We start from the raw sequence: 21640 nt of genomic DNA, 5'->3' as shown, positions 1-21640 counted from the left end.
GAGAGCTCCCAGTTGGCAGCTCAATTTGGGGAGTAGATTTGACTGACAGCCAAGATCCCTAGGGATCAGTGCTCTCCGGACCCGGAGTGGGTTTCGCCCATTTTACGAAGTTCTGAAAATCTAGCAAAAGTGCCCAACCCTCGCTTGAGCGAGCTAGGAGAATTGGGCGTACCCTTAAAGAGTAGTGATGACGGGAACACTCCCCTCCGGCCAGGTGGGAGACGGGAACGTTGACCCTTTGCCTCCCGCTTTTAAATGTCCCTTCCCGCGCGCCGTCCCCGTCCCGGTAGGCTAAGCGCTGGTCGAGCGCACGGGACTTCCGGGAGGTCTAGGAAGTCGCTTCTCTCTGGCAGGAGGCCAGGGTTTTCCCCGCACGCCGCGAAATCTGGGGGTGTAGACCGGGATCCTGGTTACAGGCGGAGTGGACCAGGGAGGGGCGGGTCGGTCCCGCGGCTGCTGATCTGGACGAGGGTCCTCCGAGGCTGCGGCTGTCTGACCGAGAGGGGGCCATTCATTCGCGCGCAGGAGCGAGGGCCCCTTCGGGGGCTCTTTCGCACCGTGCCCGGGCCTGAAGGAGCGCGGTCGTGCGCTTACCCCGGGCTGCTGCCGAGCTTCTCTGAGCGGAGGGCGTCGCCCTTCTTCCACCCCGCTGCTCTGGTGCCCGCTGCCATGGCTTTTCCCAATCGGCCGGACGCCCCAGAGCTGCCTGACTTCTCCATGCTCAAGAGGCTGGCCCGAGACCAGCTCATCTATCTGCTGGAGCAGGTCAGTGCCCGCCACGCTTGGGGCCTTTTCTGCATCAACAGTTTAGCACTCCCTGGACGCATAGTTCTTCCTTGCGGAGTCCCCTTGATCTTGTTCCAGGCCCTTGGTATTGTCCTTGGAGCTTCTGGGGCAGGTCCAAAATGAAGCATTTGGGAAGGAAAACCACAGGGCATTTAAGAGCTGCTTGGGACCTGGCAGAGAATTAATGAAGTCACTTCTTTTTGGTATAGGCAGGGGGAGACACCAGTCGTTCCCCGCATCACTGGGGGATGGAAAGATGGTTAAGACATCATTGTCCTTAAGGATCTACTCCAGTAGGAGCCTATGAAATACAGATGTACCACACACGGCGTAGTGTGTGGTAAATGGGTGATAGCTAGGGTGCCGGAAGCATTCAGAATAAGCGGTCATTTTTAGCTGGAGTGATCGAGGAATTTTAAGGAGCTGGATTGTGAAGAATAAGCATATTTTCCTTGGAGATGGGGGGAGCATGTTCCAGGCAGATGGACTGGTTGGTAGAAGCAAAGTTGAGGAACCAGGGAAGGAGAAGGCCCATACAGGGAAGAGAGCAATCAGAAGTTACGCAGTAGGCATTAGGGAGCCACTGAAGATTTTCTTTCCCCACCTAAGGGGTGAAGCAATACTCGAAGATGATTCTAGGGGTGCTGGGTGGCTCAGTCAGTTAAGGGGCTGCCTTCGGCTCAGGTCATCATCCTGGGGTCCTGGGACTGAGCCCCTAGTCAGGCTCCCTGCTCATTGGGGAGCCTGCTTCTCCCTCTCCCTCTGCCCCTCCCCCCGGCTTGTTTTCTGTCTCTCTCAAATAAATAAATAAAATCTTTTAAGAAAATGAAGATGATTCTTATAGCCATGTGTGGAGTGGGGTGAATGGGGAACAAGAATGCTGGTTAGGAGGCCACAGATCAGGCGAAATTAGTGACAGTGGGAACGAAAGACAGGGATGGATTTTGAAGTCATGGTGAAAGAAGACTCAAAGATTTACTGATTGTAAAGGACGACAGAGAAACAAAGCTGAGTTTGAGATTTTTATCTTATGTTAATAGGAAAACAATGCTGTTGCTATAGTTGTAATGTGTTATATGTATATTTTCTTATTTAATGTTCACTTTCCCTAGTAGATTAGAAGGTCCTTGAGGACAGGGAACATGTCTGTTTTGTTCAGCACTGTGTACCCAGGGAGTACCTAGTGTAGTAGGGTCAAGCACATAGCATGTGTTTAATAAATATTTTTTAAAGGAACATTGAATGAAATGAAAAAAAATTAGAGGAAGGAGCTGATTAGTTTGGGTTTGGAAAGGGTGAAGTGAAGATGCTAGGAGGAACATCCAGCAGATAGAAACATAGAGCTGCAGTCGGGATGAAAATGGGTACTTGGAAGAACCTCAGAGAACCTCAGGGGATCTGGGACCAAATTTTATATCTCATTTATGTGCCCCGTAGTGGTAGCACAGTGATTGGCACATAAAAGACGCTCAAACGTGTGAGGAATTGAAAGGAGATGCTAGTTAAAGCTGCTTATAGGTGAGAAGCACATGAAAGAGAGTAAAGGAGACCAAGGATAGGCATTTGTACATGGAGCTCGGGAGGGGCTGCCCACAAGGGTGACTTACCATGGCAGGTGCAGGTTTCTGTGCAATAATTTGCTCTTCAAACTGACCTTCTGACTTAATTCTTGTTTCGTTTTTTAAAGATTTTATTTATTTGACAGAGAACGAGAGCAGGAACACAAGCAGGGGGTAGTGGGAGAAGGAGAAGCAGGCTTCCCACCAAGCAGGGAGCCCGATGGTGGGGCTCGATCCCAGGACCCCGGGATCACAACCCGAGCTGAAGGCAGACCCTTAACCGACTGAGCCACCCAGGCGCCCCTGACTTGTTGACTGGCACTGCTGTTCAGGCTCGAGCCCTCAGAATCATCTTTGACTCTCCTTCCCTCCTCATATTTAACTGAACCAGTCGCTGAGTCCCAAGGATATTTCCTTACACCCGACTTTAGAGATTATACAATAACAGTTACACATTATAGAGAAGGTAGAAGATAAGGGAAAGTATAAAGAGAAAAAAAATCACATTCAACTAACAGATATAAGCGCTGTTAACACTGTTAATTTCTTTCAATTATTTAAAAAATTCTCTTACCCATTCCATGTATCCTTAACGTATTTTTGTTCATAGCACCACCAGCTTAAATCAGGTCCTCATTTTATTGCTACACACTTGGGCTGCTTGGACTGTTGCTTTAACCACATATGTGGACTCCCTGCCTCAGTTTCCAGTGCCTCCAATCCATTGCACTCACAGTGCTTGTCCAGTTATCTAACTAAAATTGCCAGCTGAGTGGATGCTGCAAGGCTCAAAAGCTTTCTGTTCCCTTGTTCATAGAGGATCAACTCCAAACTCCCTAACCTGACATTGGGGTCCTTCATGCTCCAGTTCCAGTCAACTTTTTCTTTTTCTTTTTTTTAAAGATTTTATTTATTTATTTGACAGAGAGAGACAGCGAGAGAGGGAACACAAGCAGGGGGAGTGGGAGAGGGAGAAGCAGGCCTCCCTCCGAGCAGGGAGCCCCATGCGGGGCTCGATCCCAGGATCCTGGGATCATGACCTGAGCCAAAGGCAGACGCTTAACGACTGAGCCACCCAGGCGCCCCCCAGTCAACTTTTTCAATCCTATTTCCCACCATTGCCCTACCTCAAGATTTCCCAGGCACTGACATTTGGGGCAGGTTAATTCTTTGCTGTGGGACTATCTCAAGCATTGCAGGATGTTTAGCAGCATCTCTAACCTCTACCCAGTAGATGGCAGTCAAACCCCTTGCCCCAAGTCAAATAACCAAAAATGTCTCTGACACTGCCAGATGTCCCCATGGGGCAAAATCATCCCGGCTGGAGAACCACTGCCCTACACTTAGCTTATGCAAACCAAATGGCTTTTTCTGTCCTTACCATTCAGCCTGTTCTCTTGCCCCGGCCTTTGCTGGATTGCCATCTTCTATCACTGCCAACACCCTACCCATTTGTCGAGGCCTAGCGGAGAGCAAACTTTTTCTTCTTCTTCTTCTTCTTCTTCTTCTTTTTTTTTTTACTTATTTGAGAGAGAGAGCATGAGAGAGCACAAGCAGGAGGAGCAGACTCCCCATTGAGCAGGGAGCCCGATGCAGGGCTTGTTCCCAGGACCCTGGGATCATGACCTGAGCCGAAGGCAGCCGCTTAACTGACTGAGCCACCCAGGTGCCCCTGGAGAGCAAACTTCTGATGACTTCCCTCTCTCTGCCACTCAGTGGGACCCCTCCTTCCCCTGGACACATGAGACAGCAGCATCAGAAGGGATGCAGGAATCAGATGGCAGGGATTTGGATGGGAGAGTAGGTGGGTGGCTTTGGACTGTTCTGGGCTAAGTTGTCTGCATTGAACATGGGTTATTTTTGTAATTAGAAGAAAAACGCTACTTAAAAAGAGATGGCAGTTAGTTGAGGGGTTGACAGATGCAAAGTGGGGCTTTGTGCGGTTTGGCTTAGTTCAGCAGGCGATCGGGGTTATTGGGAGGCAGAGTGGAGAACAGAGCAATGATACAGAACAAGGTCATGGGCAAGCGTTGAGTGGTTGAGTGACGAGGACTGAACCTTCAAGAAGGTGAAATAGCTCTCCACTGGTACAGAAAATGAGAAGACAAACGAGGTGAATATATAAAGAAACGTCTGCTGTGGCTACAGATAAATAAGATGTGGGGTTAGATGATAGGGCACTTCCAACTCAGTCTGTGCTTTTATTAAGCGGATGGCTGGACGAGCTCAGCTGAGGGAGTGTGTGTGACCTAGGAGTGACCCAAGGTACTGTGTCCTTCAGCTTCCAGGAAAAAAGGACTTGTTCATTGAGGCAGATCTCATGAGCCCTTTGGATCGGATTGCCAATGTCTCCATCCTGAAGGTACCTGCCCCTTTTCCCAGTGGACTTGGGCTCCTCTTTGCTCACGAAGCAGTTTTTATCTTAATGAACAGTACACATTACTAATGAGTGACTGCCCTTTTAGGGAAATTGCAGGGTAGCTGAATTGGGTGGACAAAGGGGGATGATTGTGTTGTTTGGATTGGTTTTGAATTGTTTGGTTTTGTTCTTTTGACAGTTTGCGGAAAGTTCAGCGGGATGGGTTGTCGGGGACAGTTTGATTCCCAGAAGGAGCACAAAGAGGATCCCTTACAGAAGTCCTCTTTGGGTGCCGCTTCGGGTTTCCAGGAACTTACGTGCATTGTCTTGTTGGGTTCTCTCTTTAGCAACATGAAGTTGACAAACTGTACAAGGTGGAGAACAAGCCAGCCCTCAGCTCCAATGAACAGTGAGTATCTGGGAGAGTCTGTCTGGGCTCCAGGCCGGGGGAGGTCCCTGCACCTCTACCTCCCGTCTGTCCTTGGCTGGGATCTGGCGCCACGTTTGTGATGTGGTTCACCTCTCTGCACTTCCCCAAGTTCACGCCTAGGTTATGCTGTGCCCTCTTACTTGGTCTCCCTTCCGCACTTTCTCCCTCCCCTGTCTTCTTCTCTCTCTAATCCAGTCCACCATCTCTAGCCAGATTGATTAATCTTTCAAAAATATTTTCATTATGCTCTTCTCGGGAACCTTCCAGGCTTCCCTTACTTGCTGACTAAAGTCCAGATTGCTCATCACAGATTCCAAGACTCCAGTGAGGCTCACTTTGCCTTTCCAGCCTGCTCTGTCATGTGCCCCCTCAAGCCTCTGCTTGACACACACTTTCTTTCTTTTCTTTTCTTTTTTTTTTTTTTTTTACTTTTTATTTCTTTAAGTGATCTCTACACCCGACATGGAGCTCGAACTCCTGACCCCAAGATCAAGAGTCACGTGCTCCACTGACCGAGCCTGCCAGCCACCCTGACTTCCACTTTCTCATGCTGCCCAACTATGCGCACATGCCTTTGCCCTCTGGCCACTCCGCTCACTCTGCCTGCCTCCTGCAGAAAACACCCAGCCTTACGAGCCCAGCCCCACCTCCTCCATGAAGCCCTCTGTCACCATTCTGGTCCGGGGTGTTTTTCTTCTTCTCTGGATTTCCGTGGTGTTTAGTATTTGTCCTGGTCACTTGGCACATTGTCACAGACGGCCTGTGTCTGGCCTCCGTTTTTATCTTTTATATTTTTCGGTCTTAAGTAATGTTCATGCTTCCTTAGAGGAAAAAATTCTCCTGGATCCATGGAGAGTACCTCCAGGAACCCTCGTTTGAAAAACCCAGTTTTGTATACTTTCTTGTATTGTTTGTAACACCTGATTATCAATATACTCCATACATGTGCATCTGACTTTGCCCAGTGGATTGTAAATTATGTGAGAGCAGGAGCTCCTGGGGCCGCCATGGGCCAGTGAGTACCTGCAGTGCCCGTGTACCTGTGGTGTCGAAGGGAGTCTTCTGTGCGCGGGATGTGGTCGGCCGAGAGAGTGGGCATTACTTTGGCTAGGATGAGAGCTAAAGGCCTGGCGAGAAGAGCAAATGTTGGAAGAGTTGACCTTGTTTCCATTTCTTCTAAGCTGCTATCACTGACTTCAGGATTTTTCTTCACTGAGGTGTTTTTTTTTTTTTTTTTTACTTTCTCTCCCACAGATTGTGCTTCTTGGTCCGACCCCGCATCAAGAACATGCGATATGTTGCCAGTGAGTATGCCATGGCACCACACCTAACTAAGACCTAGGAAAGAGTGGCCAAGATGAAGGGCCTAGGCCATAAGGACCTTTTAATGAGAAAAGATGGTTCGAATGGGCCACACCACTTGGAGAGGATGTCTGCTTCCTTGCATCGAGTCTAATGGCCTGTGGCTTTCTGGGTTGCTTTCCTTCTGTCTGTAGGTCTTGTCAATGCTGACAAATTGGCTGGCCGAACTCGAAAATACAAAGTGATCTTCAGCCCTCAGAAGGTGAGTTTGGGTCCTGGTGGGGGTAGGAGAAGGTAGATCAGCGCGGAAGGCTGGGAAGGGGCAGGGGGCCAATAGCTGTGTCTCCCCCAAAGCAAGTTATGTGTGACTGAACAAAACACCTGTCACTGTCTTGTCATTAACGTGGCCCTGCTTGTTTAGCAGAGGCTCTGTCATCAAACTGCCCCAGTTATAGACTGTGGAGTTGTGAGAGGTGGCCTCTATGTAGACTTCTTCTGAAGCATAACCTGCTGTGTGTCCGTTCTAACTCAGATTTCTGTATAGGAATGTGCACTGTGTTCTGGGGTTTCAGTGATTTTGTCCCTTTATCCCTTTAACAATAAATACGATAAGTCATTACTCCTCCGTGCTCATCCAAGGCATGTGGGCGGCTGCCCCCGGGTTACTAGAACCATGCCACTGTACTTTGGAAAGGCCCTTTCTTACACAAGAAAGGAGCCGAGAGACCATTTTACTCCACCCCAGCTTTGATCACAGCCTGTCCGTTCCCGGATTCCATCGGGCTCTGCTCTCACCCCCATGTCAGCAAAGGTATGTGGTCTTACTTGCACGGCCTGCCCGAGGCCTAGGAAGCTGTGCCAAGGAGTGCACACTGCATGGAGAGGTTGAAAGGATAGGGCTTTATTCCTTTCCAGTCTTTCCCCAAAAAACTCTAGAGAAAGGAGAAGCAGTAGCTCGGTCTGAGACACGGAAGCCAAACTGGGCGTGAATCCTTGCTTTAGTACTTGCCACCTGTGTGATCTTGGGTAGGTTACTTAACCGCTTGCTTGGTGTGTCAGCTTTCTCGTCTATAAAATGGAGTTGACAGTAGTCCTTACCTTTTATTTTTTTTATTTTTTTATTTTTTTTTTTAAGATTTTATTTATTTATTGGACAGAGAGAGACAGCGAGAGCAGGAACACAAGCAGGGGGCGTGGGAGAGGGAGAAGCAGGCTTCCCGCGGAGCAGGGAGCCCAATGTGGGACTCGATCCCAGGACCCCGGGATCATGACCTGAGCCGAAGGCAGCCGCTTAACGACTGAGCCACCCAGGCGCCCACCTTTTATTTTTTTTTAATCAAAACAGGGCTGAACATTTTTTTTTATTTTAATTCCAGCATAGTTAACCTCCAGTGTTACATTTAGTTTCAGGTGTACGATATAGGGATTCGACAGTCCTGGGCCTCACTCCGTGCTCATCACGATAAGTGTGCTCCTCACCCCCTTTACCCATTCCTCCCACCCCCTCACTCACCTCCCGTCTGGTGACCCATCAGCTTGTTCTCTCTAGTGAAGAGCCTGATTTTTGGTTTGCCTCTTTTTTCCTTTGTACGTTTGTTTTGTTTCTTAAATTTCACATATGAGTGAGATCATATGGTATTTGTCTTTCTCTGTCTGACTTATTTCACTTAGCATAATACTCACCAGCTCCATCCATGTTGTTGCAAATGGCAAGTACTTACCCCTTTTCATTTAAATGACTCAGTTTTTATTAGGAAATCTAGTGAAATTACAGGCTTATATTGTTTTCTCATCACATGAAAGGAATAAAAGAGAGCTAATGATCTTCCTTTGAAGATCATTGGAAGATTCATAGAAAATCTTACGGCTCTTTTTCCTGTTGAGAAATACAAGTATATCAAGTATAACGACATTACGAGGGCAAGAAATTATTAAGACAACCGGTCGGACTCACAGGTTACTTTTACATGTTATTAAATGAGCTGTGGCAATAAATTCTAGTTTTTGGAGTCTTATAAAACCCCTTTTTTCAAATTATACTTCCAAGGAGAGATTTGTTTAAACAGGGAATAGAACAAGTTGGTAAGAGTTTCAGATAATCCTACAAGCCTCCATGGTACACAGAAAAACAAAATTGATACTTCGATGAATTTTCTCCATCTCTCATCCTATCTATTTAGATTCTTTGACCTAATTTTATATTGCAGGACAGTCTCTCCCTCAGTAGCTGTAGGGAAGAGGGAATCTCTCTTCCTGAGACGCCTTTTGTTAATTATGAAGATTAGCAGTTTTTGATCTGGGCTCTGGAATTCCATTAGTTAGCACTAAAAGTGGGCCTACAGTTTCAGTTTCACTGATGGACCTGACTGAAGGACAGGGCGCCTGGCTGGCTCAGTCTGCAGAGCACGTGACTCTTGATCTCAGGGTTGTGAGTTTGAGCCCCACATTGGGCGTAGAGCCTACTTAAAAAAAAGAAAAGAAAAGAAATGAGTTAGGGATGAATAGGATTCTTCTGTGTTAGGTAAAATAAGGAATATGTAGCATGAATCTTCCACATCTTGTGGAGTCATCATGAGGACAACGAGAGTTAATCCTTATAAAACACTAAGGATGGGGCGCCTGGGTGGCTCAGCTGGTTAAGCGACTGCCTTCGGCTCAGGTCATGATCCTGGAGTCCCGGGATCGAGTCCTGCATCGGGCTCCCTGCTCAGCGGGGAGTCTGCTTCTCCCTCTGACCCAACCCCCTCTCATGTGCGCGCTCTCTCTCTCTCTCAAATAAATAAATAAATAAAATCTTTAAAAAAACACTAAGGACGATGCCTAGCACGTGTAAAATATTTAATGCACATCAACTCTTACCACCATCGTCATTATCAGATGGGAGTGCCCCTCCTTCCTTCCTCATTGCCTCCCAAGTATTTCGCCTTCTTCCCATTTGTCTCAAAGGAGGAAGTGACCCTGGTCTCGTCCCCTCCCCGATCCGCCGGTTCATCTGTGTTCCTGGCCCCATGCCTGCGTTCCTTTTCTACTGTCTTGCTTTGTTGGATAGATTCTTTCTCTTTTGTCTTCAACCATGTCTATCTCCCCCTTTTTTTTAAAATATTTTATTTATGGGGCACCTGGGTGGCTCAGTTGGTTAAGCGACTGCCTTCGGCTCAGGTCATGATCCTGGAGTCCTGGGATCAAGTCCCACATCGGGCTCCCTGCTCATCAGGGAGTCTGCTTCTCCCTCTGACCCTCCCCCCTCTCGTGTGCTCTCTCTCTCTCTCTCATTCTCGATCTCTCAAATGAATAAATAAATAAATAAAATCTTTAAAAAAAATAAATAAATATTTTATTTATTAGAATGAACAGGAGAGAGAGAGAGAGAACGCATAAGCAAGGGGGAGGGATAGAGGGAGAAGCAGACTCCGTGCGGAGTGGGGAGCCCGATGCAGGACCCGATCCCAGGACCCCGAGATCATGACCTGAGCTGAAGGCAGATGCTCAACCGACTGAGCCACCCAGGCGCCCCATGTCTACCCCTTCTTAGTAGTTCTCCCTGCTTCATGTCTTCTCCTGTCAGGGGCTCTCCCTTCTGTTGTGTGGAGACTTGTGTCAACAGTTCTTGCTGCCACTGCGCCTGCATCCTCACCCCTGCCTTCGTCTCTTGAGTCCCCCGCCAGGGCTCTGTTGTCAAACTCGGCGATGCCTGGTTCCCGCTTATCCTACTGGATGTCCTTGCATTTGACACTGTTGCCCATTCCTCCTGAGACTCACCTTTGCTGCCTTTAGAGGTGCCGAGTCCGCCTTTCCCGCCTCCACGTCATCTTTTCATCTCCTCCAGGGGTCGCCCTGTGCGCGCTTTTAATTGCCGTGTCCCTACAATCCCGTCCTTAGCGGTCATGTCCCTCTGCGTCCTTTTCTCTTGGACAAACCACCCACTTTAAATGCCCTGGGCCGGGGACCCCAGGCTGGATCTCCAGGCCTCTCTCAGCGACTCCAGGGGTCCCCTGTACGTGTCTGCCCCGACCCCCTCTGCACCACCGCTCCTTCCCTGCTGCCTGCCTTGCCTCCCCTGTTTCTGAGGTGTGCTTGTGCCCTCGCTCCCTCCCATGTCTGCGGGGTGCACCCTTTGCTGATGCTCTGTGGAGCTTTCCGGTCTCGCAGGGAGAAAAGAGCAATGGACTTGCTACCTAAATACAGTGTATAAAGGGAAACAAAGCGCCGGGCTAGATGGCCCCAGTGGTCCTTCCTGTTGTCCTAAAGAGCCCACGCTCTTGTGTCGTCACTGGGGGTTCAGTAGGTATTGTCCTCAGCAGTGACTTCGGAGGAATGCCAGAGAGATACAAAGAACAGAGAGGAAGGCGGTCAGCAACCACTCCCTCTTGTCTTTCAGTTTCATGCGTGTGAGATGGTGCTGGAGGAAGAGGGAGTCTATGGAGGTGAGAGGAGGTGGCCGTGAGTGGGGACGGGGAGCATATGCAGGAAGAAGGGAAGGAAATAACGCTGGGACCCTCCTCTCTGCCTGTTGGCCTGGGGGGAAGGGGAGGTTCCGGGCCACAAGGAGCGGAACAGGGCCCTGAAGGGGGGGCCAGGGGCCACCATTCCTCCCTTTCCGAGACTCCCACAAGGAAAAAGTGTGCCTTCCCTCCCTCCATTCTGCATGCAGTGCTGACCTGAGCACCGTGCTGCCTGCTGGAGATCCCGCCCTGGTGCCAGAATCTTCGGCAGCCTTCTGCAATGGGCCCTTTCCTGGCCCCTCAGCCTCATCATGTGCAGCTCCCTCCTTCTCCTGACTCTCTACCCTCCAGCCATGGGCACCTCCCACTTGCTTTTCCTGGGGCCTAGAATATTCTCCACCCTCAGCTTTTTTTTTTTTTTTCACACCCAAATCTTACTCAAATTCTAAGCGTCAATGTCACTTCTTTAGGGAAGTCTTTCCTATACTCCTGTACTTCTCCTATGCCCCACGTAGTTGAGGTTCGATCCCTGCAATATTTGTGCTCCTGGACTGCTGTTCTTCTCTGGAGCACAACTGTAATGAGATGTGTCTGGTGTGTTTCTCACTGGATTGGGATTCTCTCGCAGAAAATGGGGAGCATGTCCGTTCCATTCCTGCACCCCCAGTGCCTGGCCTAGGGCCCACACACATGTGGCTTTTTGTCAGTATTTGTCGACCAGCGAATGAGTGTTTCCTCAGCACTTCCGGTCGGCACTCGAATGAAAACACGCCCCTCTCACATCGTATGACAGGCTGTGGTGTGCATGTCTCTTGTTATCCGACCATGAACTCCTTTAAGGCACAGACTGTCACTCATCTTTGAGTGTCCTGTGCTTCACGTAGGGCTGGGCATGTATGGCAGGCACTCAGATATTTCTGCGTCGCCGTGGTGGACCTTCTCTTTCAATGTGGAGCCCTGTGCCTTCTGCGGGGAGGCTGATGCTCTCTGTACCCGCAGATGTGAGCTGTGACGAATGGGCCTTTTCTTTGCTGCCTCTTGATGTGGATCTGTTGAGCATGGAGCTCCCAGAATTTTTCAGGGACTACTTCCTGGTAAGTGCAGGGTCCTTGGGTCTTGGCATCAACAGGTGGGGACACAACATGGGGTCCAGTGGTCTAGAAACATGGACGTAACCTTCCTGTAATTCCTATAATTACGAGGAAGAGCGTCTTGCAGACTGAATGGCTGATGTCCACAGGACTTCCTTTGGGGCCAGTCAGAATGTGAGTGGTCAGGCGGTCCCCACACATACCGGCCTTGCTGCTCCTGGGCTGCTAGGGGTAGCCCCTTTCCAGATGGGTCTCTTGGGCTGAGCCATACCTCTGTGGCCCATACGGTTCCTGCAGGAAGGAGATCAGCGCTGGATCAACACCGTGGCCCAGGCCTTGCACCTTCTCAGCACTCTCTACGGGCCTTTTCCGAACTGCTACGGAATTGGCAGATGCACCAAGGTGGGCACGAGCAGTTCTGTGGTCCCGATGGCCCCTATTGTACTTGTCCTCTGTCCCCGGAGTGCCCAGGGACAGCTGTGATGAGAGCTATATTCTTTAGCTTGCTCTTATTGTTCTAGGAGAGTTCCTCAGAGAGGAGGACTTGTGTGACTGACAGAAAAGCAAGAGCCAGGGCCTCCGGATAGCACTCCCAAGTCTTTTCTTTGGGGGCAGAGATAGTCCTTCATCAGCAGGGGGAAGGCGGGGAGGGGTGGGCACAGACAGGAGTGCAGTGGGTAGTAGTGTTAATAATTAGCTCCCCTCTTGGGGTCAAGGAGAGGTGTCACCTGGAAAAGAGTTGGCCTCAGTAGGTGTGGGCTGCAGCAGGGACCTGGCCATGGGACTGAGAATGTCTTGGTCCCTGGCAGATGTCATACGAACTGTGGAGAAAACTGGAGGAGGAGGAAGACGGCGAGACCAAGGGCCGAAGGCCAGAGATCGGACATGTCTTCCTCCTGGACAGAGGTAAGTGATGCTCAGCACTCCTGCCATCTCTGGACCCTCGAGGACATGGGGATCCGGCCAACGTGGCGGCCCAGTTAGGATCCTCAGGTCGGGGGGCGCCTGGGTGGCTCAGTTGGTTGGGCGGCTGCCTTCGGCTCAGGTCATGATCCTGGAGTCCCGGGATCGAGTCCCGCATCGGGCTCCTTGCTCAGCGGGGAGTCTGCTTCTCCCTCTGACCCTCTTCCCTCTCGTGCTCTCTCTCATTCTCTCTCTCTCTCTCTCTCTCTCAAATAAAGAAATAAAATAAAAATAAATAAATTAAACAAATAAAAATAGTAATAACTTTAAAAAAAAAAACGGATCCTCAAGTCGGGGCTGTGAGTGGCAGTGTCGATCGGGAGCCCGGCACTTAGGCCCCGTGGAGGCACGTGAGCTGACGCCGAGCCGACTGGGTAGCCACGTAGGTCAGGGAGGACCCTCACGGCCGGGGATCTCGGTTTCAGACGTGGACTTCGTGACGGCCCTTTGCTCCCAGGTGGTTTACGAGGGCCTGGTGGACGACACCTTCCGCATCAAGTGTGGTAAGTGGCATCTTGGCGAGATGGACAGGCTCCTCAGCTCATGGGGCCTCTCGCGGGGGGGCAGGGCTTGTGGAGGGCCTCAGACTCTGAACAAACTGCTGGCTTCCAGATAGTTCGGGGGACTTTGAGGGGCAGTTCAGGAAAGGGGAGGAGAGGGAAGGCCTCACTGGAGGTCCTCAAAGCTACTCCCTCTGCTCTCAAAGGGAGTGTCGACTTTGGCCCAGAAGTCACATCCTCTGACAGGAGCTTAAAGGTTCTACTCAATGCTGAGGACAAGGTGAGGGTACGGGTGCTGGCGGTGGACGGCCCCCAGGGCCACTTTTGGCCCGAGGCTGTGGGCGCGGCTCTGGGAGGGGAGGCTGAGCCTCTGGGAGAGGGATCCCCCACCAGGAGTGAGCGTACCCCAGACCCCAATGGCTGGGTGTTTAACATACACTTGTGATCCCAGCTCAGCTTTCTCTGTGCTTTTTTTTTTTTTTAAGATTTTATTTATTTATTTATTTGACAGAGAGAGAGAGAGCAAGAGCAGGAACACAAGCAGGGGGAGTGGGAGAGGGAAAAGCAGGCTCCCCGCGGAGCAGGGAGCCCGATGTGGGGGCTCGATCCCAGGACCCTGGGATCATGACCTGAGCCGAAGGCAGACGCTTAACGACTGAGCCACCCACGCGCCCCTCTCTGTGCTTTTGCTAGAACAGCTGGGCACCCCTCTTGTGCTCCTGTCCCACTACTGAGGGAGGGGGTACTGGTTAGGGTTCTCTCTGGTCAGTTGTTGCTGTCTTGTTGCCCTTGCAGGTGTTTAATGAGATTCGTAATGAGCACTTCTCCAACGTCTTTGGCTTTTTGAGCCAGAAGGCCCGGAACTTGCAAGCTCAGTATGACGTGAGGCTCCAAGCCCAGGCTCCTCTGTTTTGTTTTCCCTCTGTTGGCTTCCCTTTGGCTTCCTTCTGATACGATGACAGCCCCCCTGTCTTTCTCTTGGAATCGGGGGGACCTGAGGGAGGGTGGTGGCTGCACATGTCTGAGGGCAGGGAGCAGTTGACCTCATGGGGACTTCCCCCAGCGCCGGAGGGGCATGGACATCAAGCAGATGAAGAACTTCGTGTCCCAGGAGCTCAAGGGACTGAAACAGGAGCACCGCCTGCTGAGTGTCCGTAGGTTTCAGCTTGAGGGGAGGGCGAGGGGATGCTACGGAGGAGACCTGCCCCGGGGCAGATCTTTGTTCACCAGCAAATAATGATCTTGTTTTGTCTGAAATGGGAAGAAGTACTTCTGCATTTTGCCTTAAGAACTTTTTATTCTTGGGGCGCCTGGGTGGCTCAGTTGGTTAAGCCTCTGCCTTCAGCTCAGGTCATGATCCCAGGGTCCCGGGGTCGAGTCCCGCGGGGCTTTCCTGCTCGGCGGGGAGTCTGCTTCTCCCGTTCCCTCTCCCTCTGCCCCTCCTCCAACTTGTGTTCGCTCGCTCGCTCTCAAATAAGTGAATAAAATCTTTAAAAAAAAAAGCTTTTATTCTTCTGGACAATAAAGGCATATCCTACGAGAACCGGGAATATGTCAGCTTGCTTTTTGTTCTGTCTGCAGATATCGGGGCCTGTGAATCCATCATGAAGAAGAAGACCAAGCAGGACTTCCAGGAGCTCATCAAGACTGAGCACGGTAGCCGTGGGGGCTGTGCTCAGCTCCTTCCTGTGCTTCCTTGCTCCCAGCACCGTCCCACCCAGCAAAGATGCTCTCTGGCTCCTTCCAGCTGATGCTGGCTGGGTGGAATGCTGCTTCCTGCTAGAAGTCCCGGGGGTCCCCTAACCCCCCGCCCCCCAAGCATGGAGAAAGATGGGGAGACAGACACCTGTTAGCATAGATGGCAAGAGCTGAGCTGCTCCCCCCCGTAACGGGCTCTCCTCTTGCTTCCGCACAGCGCTGCTGGAGGGCTTCAGCATCCGGGAGAGCACCAGCTACATCGAAGAACACATAGACCGGCAGGTGAGCAGGTGGCTGGGGTTGTTGGGAGCCATGTGTTGCGGCGGGCTTGGCCTCCAGCGGAAGGAAGAGGAAAGAAGAACATGGGTCACGGGACTTGAAATCTCTAGGACTCTCTTCCCACGCAGGTGTCGCCTCTAGAAAGCCTTCGCCTCATGTGCCTTTTGTCCATCACTGAGAATGGTGAGCCCCTGGAACCAAAGACACCAGACTGAAAAGCTGTACCTCAGGCATAGAAGAAATCATTTTGAATGACAGAGAGAATATCCTAGCCGACAGAACGTTTCCCAGTAATTTCATGGATTCTTTCCCCTGTAAGCTAAAGCAACCTTTGTTCCGCCTGAGACATCCCGAGGCCCTGGGGTCATTTAGTGTCCCGACCCTGAGCAGGACCACACCCAGGGCCCCCCCTCCCACCCCCGGAACAAGCTCTGTCACATCTTAGGACCGCAAGGGCACAGCGCAGAGTGCCATTTCTCTCTCTATTCCATCTGGCCGCCTACCTTCCACGAGCTTTCATAAATAAAGAGACAGTCCAGGAAAAGGGGACAGCCAAACGATTTTATAAACATTCCCAAAAGCTCAGATTCTGCAACCTCCTGCGGTACAACTTTTAACCTGGTTATGCAACCCTTTCATCTGTTTTTTTCATTTTTAACTGGAAGTAGAGTTGACACACGATGGTACAGCAGCTGTAGGCGACAGGGATGGGACAAGTGTGTACGTTGTCCTGCGCTCCCCACGAGTGCGGCTAGTAATACCTTCGGCTCTACCCCTGTACCGTTCGTCCCAGTGACTTGCTCATCCCGTGACTTGCAAGCGCATTCTTTGTACCTCACCGGAGGAAAGCGCCTCAGACTGCACTCTTCCACCTCATCTGGACACTTGTCTGTTCCTCGGTAGCCTGTAAAGCAGTACGCAGGGGCGCTGGCCCCAAGCCAGGAAGGAACGTGCCCAAGTCCCTTTGCCTCCCCCCCGCCCCCCTCCCTCTGCCATCCCTGCCGATAAGCAAGCTGAAATTGAGGAGTCAGTTTAGAATCAGCTGGCTGGATGCAAGGTTAACATTTACTGATTCCTTCCTCCTGATAAAGGTGGTTTGGGGAGCAGGAGGGTGGGTGGGTGGGTTGGCATGGCTGTCGATTTCAGGACACCTCAGCTGGTGTTCGTGTGAACCTGCCTTATCTTCCTGACCCTCAGGTTTGATTCCCAAGGATTACCGATCTCTGAAAACACAGTATCTGCAGGTAAGGCCGCGACAGTGCACTCTGGAGGGAACTGGGTGGAGGGAGGTCATTGGACACTTCTGAAAGAGGCAGAAGAAATGGCCTCTTTCCTGTCTGCATCCCCATTTTGCTCCCAATCCGGCCTCCCTCTTAGAGCATCTCGGGACAGTCAGCCGCTCAGCGCGCAGAGACCCTCCCCCTGCCCCTGTCTCCCCGACTCCCTGCTCTCTTGGTGGGCGGCCGGTGCTGGGAGCGCTGGGGCCACTGAGCTGTCAGACCAGGTGGTGAGTCCTCACCCCTGGGGCTCTCCCTCACTTTAGCATCTTGTGAGGGGTTGATACGGGCCTTCCTTCCAGGTCTTTCTCTAGTCTTCCCTCATCTCTGAAGCCCTCCCCAGCACCCTCACATCAGTGGCTTCCTCTGTTCTCTCATAAGTTCCTGCTTTTCTTTTTTTCCCTCCTTCGTTTGGTGTTTGGTTATTTCTTTAGGGCACAGAATGCATAGCCCTTCTGTCCCTCACCTCCATATCACCTGACAGCGTTAGACCTTGGTGTGGCGGATGCTCAGTAAATGACTGAATTGCATTTTCTTCAGAGCTACGGCCCTGAGCACTTGCTGACCTTCTCCAATCTTCGGCGAGCTGGGCTCCTCACGGAGCAGGCCCCGGGGGACACCCTCACAGCTGTGGAGAGTAAAGTGAGCAAGCTGGTGACGGACAAGGCTGCAGGTGAGCAGGGAGCGCAGGGAACCCCTTCCCTGGCCAGAGTCCTCTCTCCTCGCAGCAGCCAGAGCTCCCTGGGAGGAAGGGAATGAGCTGGGGAAGGAGGATGTGATCCTTCACCCTTCCTGGCATTACTACTGCTTCTGCTAGCAGGGGCACGTTCCCTTTATTGAACACTTACCATGTGTAAGAGACCTGTAGATACCAGTTTCTCACTTAATCCTCACAAACGTAAGCTTATAACCTCCATTTTCTAGAGAAGGAAACAGGCTGAGTGAGGTTAAGTGACTTGTTTAAGGTCCCTCGGTGAGTAAGTCAGATTTGAGCCCAGGCCGGTTGACTCTGACGCCCACACCCTTCACCAGCGAGCTCGGGTCACTCTGTAGATTGCACTGAGTGGATGGCCGGTACCCTGTATGAAGACTGTGGTGGGGCAAAGGGTGGCAAGTGTCTTGATCAGTTCCAGGGAATCTTAGGGGAACGGCTTTGAGGAGGGCCTTGAGCCGGGAGCAGTCTTGCTGCTTGCAAGATCCTGCTATTTGTCATTTCCTGAGTGGTATCACCTGGGGCAGGGTCATGAATCCGTTGATCTTCGATGAGATCCAGCACAGATTTCCTTCCCAGGAAAGATTACTGATGCCTTCAGTTCTCTGGCCAAGAGGAGCAATTTCCGTGCCATCAGCAAGAAGCTGAATTTGGTACGTAGATTCAGGATGGATGGGGAAGCCATGGGTCCAGTCCTTTGCGGAGTACTTTGAATCCCCAACATCTCTTTGTTGTTTTGTTTTTATAAAGATCCTTTCATTTGGTAGCATCATAGCATGAGCTTAATTTAATAATGAGACAAGACACAAAAGATTCATTCACTTAATAAACCTGTAACAAGCACCCACCAAGGCCAGAGGATAGGCTGAGTGCCACATCAGTGACAGACATGTCCCTGTCACCAGGCGATCAGCAGCGGGGCATCTTTAATTTCCAGCCCTTCATAGGGAGCACAGGGGAACTCGTTCAGGAGAATCAGTGGGTACTGAACAAAAGCTTTAATCTTTGCTTATGGGCTTTTTTTTTTAGGGCTTTTGCGGGTTTTCCCTTTAGCTGAAATAAGACCTGTTTGGGGGAATGTACTTTGACCGTGTAAAAGGCTGGGGAGATGAGTTGTCACGTGCCTCACGTAGTCCCCTTTGCCCTTTAGATCCCACGTGTGGATGGCGAGTATGATCTGAAAGTGCCACGGGACATGGCATATGTCTTCAGTGGTGCTTATGTGCCCCTGAGCTGCCGACTCATCGAGCAGGTGAGAATAAGCGACCTGCTGCCATTCCTGTTTCACTCTCTGCATTCTCTTGGTCCCTGGCCTATCCCGACTTTCAGCCACCCCCGTAACTAACAAGAGATGTGACAGTCTGGCTGCTGTGACCTCCCCTTCCTCAGCCGGTTAGGGTCTCAGACTTGAATCCCGTGCTCGTGCCTCCCAGGTCCTGGAGCGGCGAAGCTGGCAGGGTCTGGATGAAGTGGTGCGGCTACTCAACTGCAGTGAGCTGGCCTTCACAGGTGGGCGGCGCGGGCCCTGCGGTCAGGGTGGGGCGGGAGGGGGGCTGGGGGCGCCGCCCAGCGCCGGCACGGCGCGGGAGAGCAGAGTCTGGCCTGATCCCCGCAGACATGACCAAGGAGGACAAGGCTTCCAGCGAGTCGTTGCGCCTCATCCTGGTGGTGTTCTTGGGTGGTTGCACGTTCTCGGAGATCTCAGCCCTCCGGTTCCTGGGCAGAGAGAAAGGTAAGAGAGAACAGAAAGAGGGACCTGGGGGACACAGGGCGGTGCTCAGAAGGCTTCCCGACGGGCCTCTGGGCACCCCTTACTGTAGTCTAGCTGCGGGTTCAAGTGCAGGGAGCCCAGTTCCACCATGCGCAGCAAGTCGTCGTGCCCAAGAGTGTGGCACTGTGTCTGTAACCTGCTGCTCTGGTCCAGTCAGGGCTGTGGAACTGGAGGGCTGGCCGGGGCTTGTTGTGGGGGCCTCTGATCTGCTCTTAGTCACATGTGCTGGTGCTTTTGACTCCATAGGGTACAGGTTCATTTTTCTAACAACGGCGGTCACAAACAGCGCTCGCCTTATGGAAGCCATGAGTGAGGTAAAAGCCTGACGTCCTCCCTGCTGGTGGTGACGTCTTCCCTGGACACGTTTCCCTACGGGATGCAGGAATTTGGTCCCAGCTGCTAACCAAGTGTCTGCCAACTACCCTACTAAGAGCCGGGGAGCTCAGAACTGACTCGGGATTTAGAGAAATTATCTGAGGAGAGCGCTCACTTCCGACCCCCAGGATACGTGTCTGTTTTGTGTATGAAGTAAAGCTTATGCTGGAAAGATAGGAGGAGGGAGAGGTACCGTTTACTAAGTCCTGTGTGAGTATCATTGCAAATAAAGCCTCTACTCTCCAACGTCATGTTTAGTTCTCAACACGCACTTCTGTCATCTTGGCGAAGCAGAGGGGCTTCATGGGTTCTGTGGTCTGGACTCTGCAGTAGCTCTAGGCCTGGTCTGCTTCTCTCCTGAAACTTGCCCTGTACCAGAGTTTCCTCAACTGTAAAATGAGGGGGATCGATCAGATAGATGATCAGTAAGCACCCTTCCAGTTCTAAAATTCTGCGGTTCATTATACTTTATAAGTAAACCTTTGCCCAATGTGGGGCTCGAACTCATGACCCTGACGTCAAGGGTCATACGCTCTACCAACTGAGGCAGCCAGGTAGAGCTTATATTTTAGAAAAGATGAGTTTGTTACTGTTTAACTTCTGTAGGCACTTCAGTATTAAGCATTTGTCTCTCACTGCAGAATGAAGGATTGTGTCCCATTAGAGCAAGCACAGGCATCAGCAAACGGTGGCTCCTAAAAAGGTCACCAGTGCTCCCCCCTTAACTGCTGATTTTAGTGGCCTTTCTCTCCCTTGACCTTTTAAAAATTGTGAACTGTAACCACATCCATCAGTCTCTTTTTGGTCCTCCTCTAACTTGACGTCCCTGATAACCACTTTTCCTTTCTTCTGTTCAGCTTCCGTGACACTCTTTTGTTGTCTTCCTGTGGTCTCCTGGGTTATGCGTCTGTCTCCTTGGATTACTTGTCTCTGCCTATCCCCTCTCTGTCCAGCTGTCAAGCTTTCATCTTCCTGCTGAGCTTCACACTAGTATTTCCAACTTGGTCGTTTCACAGGCCCCTCAAACTCAACGTGTCTAAAAAACTCTCAAACTGAGCCTCTTGTTCTCACTTGGAATCCCCCAATCTGCTCCTCTTCCTGTATTCCTGTAATTGACATCTTCGTCATCTACCCAAGTTTTGTTCATGAAAGAAATTCTAACCTTGACCTCAGATGTTTTCTTTTATGTGTGTTGCCTTTTTTTTTTTTTAAAGATTTATTTGAGAATGGGAGAGAGAGAGCACATGAGAGGGGGGAGGGTCCGAGGGAGAAGCAGACTCCCTGCCGAGCAGGGAGCCCCATGTGGGACTCGATCCTGGGACTCCAGGATCATGACCTGAGCCGAAGGCAGTCGCTTAACCGACTGAGCCACCCAGAGCTTCTTAACTGACTGAGGTGCCCTCAGATGTTTTCTTTTATCCTCCACATTCAGCTGGGCCCACTGCCCATTATTTCTGAATGCTTCTGGGTCCTCCTGCCCTCACCATCCCCGTGTCAGAGATCCTTAATATTTTTTGCCTGGGCTTTTGCAAGACTGTCCCTCCCAGTCCCTTGGCTTCCTATCTGCCACTTACTAGAAGAAAGATCCAAATCTGTGTTGTTGGATCCTCAAAACTATTCTTTCCATAGAGGAGTGCTGTGTCAGTGCATATTCCAAGGAAAATGCGTACTTCAGGTATCCAGCTAGAATTTTTAGTTTTTATGTCAAGCTATTGTGTAAGATCAAAGACACTGCTGAGAGGGCTGTTAGTCTGTAAAGAATATGTGGCAGTCAGACGACGAGCCTGTGACCAAGGAAATAGACCGTGGCAGCACACTGCACTTGCGTTCTAGAACAATGCTGTCCAATCCTGTAACAGGGTCCTGCTCAAACACACATCACAGTGTTCTACATGCTGAGTACATGCTCTGAGTGGATATCTTCCAATGGTTCTCTGACTTCGTTGGCTTCAGAACTACAGTGCGAAGACATGATAGCAAAATTATCTTATCTCTGGGTACTTATGATGCTGGCTCTGTGTACATGACTGAAGATTGCAAGTTTTTGAAGCTCTCTGAATAACTTTCAAGTTAATCAACAAAGTGCAAGTAAATTT

General features: G+C 50.9%; 1 protein-coding gene across 1 annotated transcript; it reads left to right on the top strand.

The window, feature by feature from the left end:
• Window positions 1-315: 315 nt before the first annotated feature.
• On the top strand, window positions 316-19795 carry VPS33B (VPS33B late endosome and lysosome associated). Its single transcript, XM_028122184.2, has 23 exons — window positions 316-765; window positions 4627-4707; window positions 5052-5113; window positions 6389-6438; window positions 6631-6698; window positions 10815-10860; window positions 11878-11972; window positions 12267-12371; window positions 12779-12875; window positions 13358-13435; window positions 13639-13712; window positions 14228-14314; window positions 14496-14586; window positions 15014-15088; window positions 15348-15412; window positions 15538-15592; window positions 16607-16653; window positions 17227-17359; window positions 17978-18051; window positions 18549-18650; window positions 18832-18907; window positions 19014-19130; window positions 19416-19795. Exons 1-23 carry the CDS (start codon window positions 670-672, stop codon window positions 19493-19495), a joined length of 1854 nt encoding a protein of 617 aa, XP_027977985.1. The 5' UTR covers window positions 316-669; the 3' UTR covers window positions 19496-19795.
• The last annotated feature ends 1845 nt before the right edge of the window (window positions 19796-21640 follow it).

This window comes from Eumetopias jubatus, unplaced genomic scaffold, assembly GCF_037043125.1.
Source record: "Eumetopias jubatus isolate StellerSeaLion01/CBP00866 unplaced genomic scaffold, mEumJub1_p1.0 scaffold_7, whole genome shotgun sequence".
NCBI lineage: Eukaryota > Metazoa > Chordata > Mammalia > Carnivora > Otariidae > Eumetopias > Eumetopias jubatus.
Note: the sequence above shows the minus strand (reverse complement) of the source record. Positions and strands in the feature narration are given on the sequence as shown.

What these genes read in the sequence shown, in the direction of transcription:
- VPS33B (XM_028122184.2), top strand. Translation starts at nt 670, where the DNA reads ATGGCTTTTCCCAATCGGCCGGACGCCCCAGAGCTGCCTGACTTCTCC. An exon ending in CCAATGTCTCCATCCTGAAG is followed by an intron (nt 4,708 to 5,051) that starts GTACCTGCCCCT and finishes TTCTCTCTTTAG; the next exon opens with CAACATGAAGTTGACAAACT. An exon ending in CAGTGAGCTGGCCTTCACAG is followed by an intron (nt 18,908 to 19,013) that starts GTGGGCGGCGCG and finishes TGATCCCCGCAG; the next exon opens with ACATGACCAAGGAGGACAAG.